Here is a 5,646-nt window from a genome sequence, read left to right as displayed (position 1 = left end):
TTAAAATCTTATGGTGTTGCCAAAAATAACACTAACATTGGTGAGTGCCTAACTAGTTATTCTGATTTATGAGAGATTCTTCAGTGTAAATCACATAGAGTATCATTTGTCGACGCGTTTCGAACATCGTTATTCTGACATCGATAATTTGCTCGACAAATTGTATGATGACCTAAGTGGTTACTCTGACTTTGATCATTTTCTCGAAGATTTGGGACACGAAAGGCCAATAGCTCCTAAACTGATTTCCCAGTAGTTCGTGAACAAGGATGATGTCAATGACCTGTTGCACAACAACTTCATTGCCAACATGTTTGACACCTACACTCACCCTGGGGAGTAATTATCATAGATTGGTTGGCACAAAGAAACACAACAAAATGCCTTCGAGTAATTAAATTATGATGGCTTTGTAGATTGGATGAAGCATGCTCTCTTGAATGGCCCATATTAGGGGCCCTATCTATTTTATGCTAGATTTATAAAATGTTGAGTCTCTGTTTTGTTTTTAGTCTCCAATTTATCTAAACTTTGTAGTTTTACTATTAGTATAATTGATATTATAAAGGAATGAGCTATTTCATTTGAGAAAAACTTCGTGTGGGCTAATTTACCTTTCACCTGCCCGTGTTTTCAAATTTAACACCTTAGTATTTTTTTTATTTTTTTTCGTTCTCAACTTTCCTCTTTCATTTTTTTGTCCTTGCTTGCTAATTATAGATTAAGTAAGCAAAACCAGTTTCATGGTTTAGCACCTTTGTTTTGTCACGTGTGATTTACTTGATCAATTTTCAATCTCATCGGAACACATGTAATAATTCTTTCATGTTTGTGTGAGTCTGATAGATGAGTAGGTTATATAAATTTTGGGGCCATTATTTCAAAAACATGGTGAGGTATGGTCTTTTGATGTAAAAATGTAATATTTTCATTATGGTGCTTATGGATCTCACTTTCTTGATTTTCACAATAAAATAGTCTAAATGTTGTTGAGTTATCTCTACATTATTTTCAACTACATGACATGGGTTAGATTTTCCTAAGAAGAATTTATTGAATTAAAACAAGAACATGGCAAACACATAGGAGATTAGTGGTAAAGAACAATGTGATCATTTGAATAGTTGTAAGGATCATGAAGGAAATAATATAGAGGTAAATCAACAATCAGAAGAGAAACACATGCAATTTTCTCAAGAATAGGTGTAGTTGATGCTATTTTTAGGTTCAATTTTCAAATAGGAGATATACGCAGTTTTAAAAGGGTGGATCTTCATTTACATGGAAATTCAAAATTTATTTACAAAATTGTTATAGTCCTTTGTAGACACGTGTTTCAAACTATAAAAAATTCGCCTTGTAGTGATTAAGGTTCTCTATAGCAGGATGAAGTGATCAAGAAGAAATATAGAAAAATTGTACTAAAACAAATGATTTATTTCTTTATTTATGAGGCATTCATGTTGGCATCAAGGTCTTTAACTTGAACATAGGCCTCATGATTTGTAAGGCTCAAGGAAGTACTATTGTACTAATATTTCATTGTAACATGGTCTTTCTCTTTCGTTTTCAACAACTGTCAAAAAAGTAACAATTAGTGCTATATGCGATATCCTTACCAAATTTCATTTGCAACCTTTAGTATAACTACTAATATTAATTATGATTAATTTCAACTAATATAATGTTCTATTGCAAAATTATAATTACTTCATTTAATACAATGTTCTATTGCAAAATCATAATTACCTCATTTAGATTAATCAGAGAAATGACATTTTAATAAACCATAAGTATTTTTGTAATATATGATTTACGAATGATCTTTCGATATTAATAAGTATGTCAAAACACTTATCTCAATGGTATTAATAAATATATTAAAACACTTACCGCAATTTAATCGTCAATATGTTCTGTCACATTTGTTCATATCGTAACCTTATCGCGGTGAGATTGCACGACTTATATGTATGTACACTGCTGATGCGGAAACATTTTTCATGAATGTGCCATGCGAATAGTCTTCTCATAGCGTTTATGTGCATATACATTCAGAAAAGGTAAACTAGGGTTGCATCAACGTACTTATCTCTATTTAAGGCAAACGCTAAAATAGTGCATGGTATGTCTTCTAGGGGCAACTAATAACATGGCCTTCCGATGAATACAGAGATCCGTGCATCTAGATGTCCACCATTAACCTAATAACAAGGTTTCAATGATTTTGTCAGATCTATGATATACGACACCTAGAAACTGTTAAATAATGCTTATCCTGGTTGTATGATACGTTAAAATTTGTGATGATGCACTGGTTAAGTAGGGGTACATTGAATCTTAAACATGGAAAGAAATAACACATCAAACAAAGGTACGGTGAAGCCATAACATACAGAGAACAAACGGACTAAATATTGGCCAACCAATCATGTTCCAACAACAAAATCCAATGATAACATGAAAATTGGCTTTCCCTAGTATTTATAAATATAATTTTATAACTAATGAGGACAGAAACCCTTGCTCTCTACATTACTTTTCTATTTCGTACTAATTATAGTGACAAAGTTGTCACTGCGCACAATTGATGCGCCGTGCTCTCACATGCACACACAGAATTTAGGAATATCCCAGCAACCACTCGATATATTTAATTTCTACCTTTGAGGGCAGTTTCTTCTGTCTGTGCCACAAATTCCCAATCGAGGTAAGTTCCATCATATGACAGGAAAATGTAAGGGAAAAATGGGTTATGTAAGGGAAAAATGAGGTTCTTGATGTGGCACTAAAAAGGAGGAGCAATGATTACTATAGGTGGTAATATACCTGATAAAATGTACTGTCTACGCATGTGGGCCATATCCCCATTTCCAAACCCCAGGATTACCTCTATAAATTTTCTGAGCATTCCAAGTGGTGGACATTCTTCAAGTTTCATGGGTGATGGGATTCCCTGCATGCAACTGCGGTTTCGCTATGCCGACATTGTTGGTTCACTTAGCATTCACGTTATATTATTTAAAGAGTCTAATGTGTTGGGTTTTTCCTTTTCTTGGGGTTGCAGACTCTGGAGAACCCTACGGCTCTTCCTGGCCAGACTTACCTGACATCAATTCCTCTTCCGTTCCTTCGGTCTCTGCTGACACGATTAGAGAGAACTTGCCTCTCGTTACATTCGGGATGTTTGCAGAGAGATTTTGTGGGTCGATGGGGCGTGATCTGGTATGTATCGTCTGTTTGAGTTCAATGGAGGAAGAGGACGAGATGAGAGAATTGTGTAATTGCCATCATATATTTCACAGGAATTGTCTGGATAAGTGGCTTGATCACCGTCAGACGACGTGCCCGCTCTGCAGATCTTCTCTTATGCCCAAGACAATACCGGAAACAAAGCTGAATAATTCGTGGGTCGTCGATTGGATCGTTTATATCTTTACTGAAGATTTAACTATTTCATCGTAGCAGATATATTACAAGAAAAATAATGCCCGAATTTTGAAGGTAAATTGCAATTTGGATCGATGTATTTGTAAAAGCAGCTAATAGTTAATTAATGATGGAATATTATGGTCGCAAATGCTGTATTGTTTTCTACAGAATAGAGTGCCCAACGTTTTCCCCGTATTATGTGAAAATGGCTTCTATAAGCAAAATCCGAACGACTTTAAATGCGCTTTCCTATGAAACCAAAAAAAAAAAAAAATCAAAATAATATTGAATTTTGGGTTTCAAAGACCAACAAAAACATTGGAATTTGGATTTTGGATTTTAAGGTACAGCATGAAAATGCATGGATGCCAATGTCATATATAAATTTCGCAAATAACGCTGGCGGTGCATTTTTAATAAATAAATGTGTACACTAACGTCAAGAACGAGCCTTAATAAGATAATTCTAATGTGTATTTGGTAGGGCATTTAAAATTTTATATTTGTCCATGGAAGGAAATAAGATGTGTTAGTTTTAAATGTTTCTTGCAATGTCCTTTCACTTTAGATTTTGAAAAATTGTTAATTGATTGATTATGGCTTTTTAAGATACAAAATAATAAGTCAAAGGAACTTGGTTCGAGTGGTATGAGACAAGTTTCCTTAAGGTCTACATATATATGCCATAGTTATTTTACCTTCCTTCTCTATGTTTTTTTTAAGCAACGAAATTAAATATATAATTTTTATAAAATAAAATTATAAATTATTATTAATTTAAATTATAAAGTATACTTAATTTTATTAATTTTAAATAAATAATTATATAATGAATTCAATTTAAAAAAAAGTCATGATTTTTTCACTTTTATGATTTTATTAAAACCTAATCTCAATGCATGGGTATTTTGAGATAGTGATTAACGTTATAGTTAAACTCAAATATATTATATAATATAGTAGCTCATGTACATATAAGTGGATGAAATTCCATCTTATATCTTTCAAATTTTTAACTTCAAAATAATCGAATCTCTGGTTAAGAGTAAGTAAGTTTTCACTTCAACCCCGTAAAAACTTAAACTGATGTTATAAAATTACCTTAATCAACTACCGAATAAAATATATGATTTAGTTATTATTATTGGTAATAAATATCAATAATTATATATAAAAGAGTGAAATTTTATAAATATTATAAAATAAATTCAAAAATTTTAAATATTTAAAATTAATTAGAAAAACATAATTCATTGGAAGCGAGTGTTAATTGAGGAGTGATACATGATTGTTTATCTCATTAGATTGTTTTATTTTTCATTATAACTAATAATAATTATAATTATTAAAAAAAAATTTAATATATATTGAATTTTATTTTTTTTTAACAATTTCCCAGAATTTTAATATCGATAGTTACATCTTTAGTTAGAGAAGTGGTTATGTGTTATCGCGGGACATTGTAAAATCTTCCAAAATAGAGTTAGAACCGCCATTCGCATGTTGTCAAACAATATAATTAACATATATGCTTGTTGGAAGATTATTGCATCAAAATAAATTTCTAAGATATCATGCAAATGTCTCACAGATTACACTATCGATCTGGATGTGTAGAGATTTTATATAAATCCTTCTCGGATTGCACTAGTGATCTGTCTCCGTGTAAAGATCATGTAAGCATGTGCAGAAATCAAAACAAATCACTAAATGTGCCTGAAGTTAGGATATTCCCTTCCGTGTTGTTTTTACTTTTCATATTACCTTTATAAGTAATATATCACATAGTATATCGATAACTGAGTAATACCTTCATGTGCTTTTAAAGGCGAGAAATGATATAAATATCTTTCATCTTTTAAATGTGCATAAACAACACAAAGATAGTCCAGTATTTAACCATGGTTCTTTCAGACAGGAAAGTCGGACTAAAATAGGCGAGGTGATGCTGAATTAAGATAGTCCAATATTTAACGATGGTTCTTTCGGACAGGAAAGTGGGACTAAAATAGGCCATCCTGAATTGCAGCTGAATTACGAAATTATTGTCACGCAACAAATAATCTATTTTATATTTTTTTTCAAATTATGTAATCAATCATAACACGCCTTTAATGAGCAACTTCAATCCATAGCGTATTGGATCATATTGCTCTATGCATCCTATTGCTGATTGTTTTAAATTTTTTATTATTTTATTATTTTTGATATGAT

General features: G+C 31.7%; 1 protein-coding gene across 1 annotated transcript; it reads left to right on the top strand.

Moving 5' to 3' along the window:
- Positions 1 to 2,946: 2,946 nt before the first annotated feature.
- Positions 2,947 to 3,465, top strand: LOC149218615 (brassinosteroid-responsive RING protein 1-like). Its single transcript, XM_089386596.1, has one exon. It carries the CDS (start codon positions 2,947 to 2,949, stop codon positions 3,463 to 3,465), a length of 519 nt encoding a protein of 172 aa, XP_089242722.1.
- Positions 3,466 to 5,646: the final 2,181 nt, after the last annotated feature.

Source organism: Pinus tabuliformis, chromosome Q, assembly GCF_031772625.1.
Source record: "Pinus tabuliformis cultivar Carrire ecotype Pingquan chromosome Q, CPIR1, whole genome shotgun sequence".
NCBI classification, from domain to species: Eukaryota; Viridiplantae; Streptophyta; class Pinopsida; order Pinales; family Pinaceae; genus Pinus; species Pinus tabuliformis.
Note: the sequence above shows the minus strand (reverse complement) of the source record. Positions and strands in the feature narration are given on the sequence as shown.

Excerpts from the sequence above, each read along its gene's own strand:
- LOC149218615 (XM_089386596.1), top strand. The coding sequence starts at position 2,947 with ATGGGATTCCCTGCATGCAACTGCGGTTTCGCTATGCCGACATTGTTG.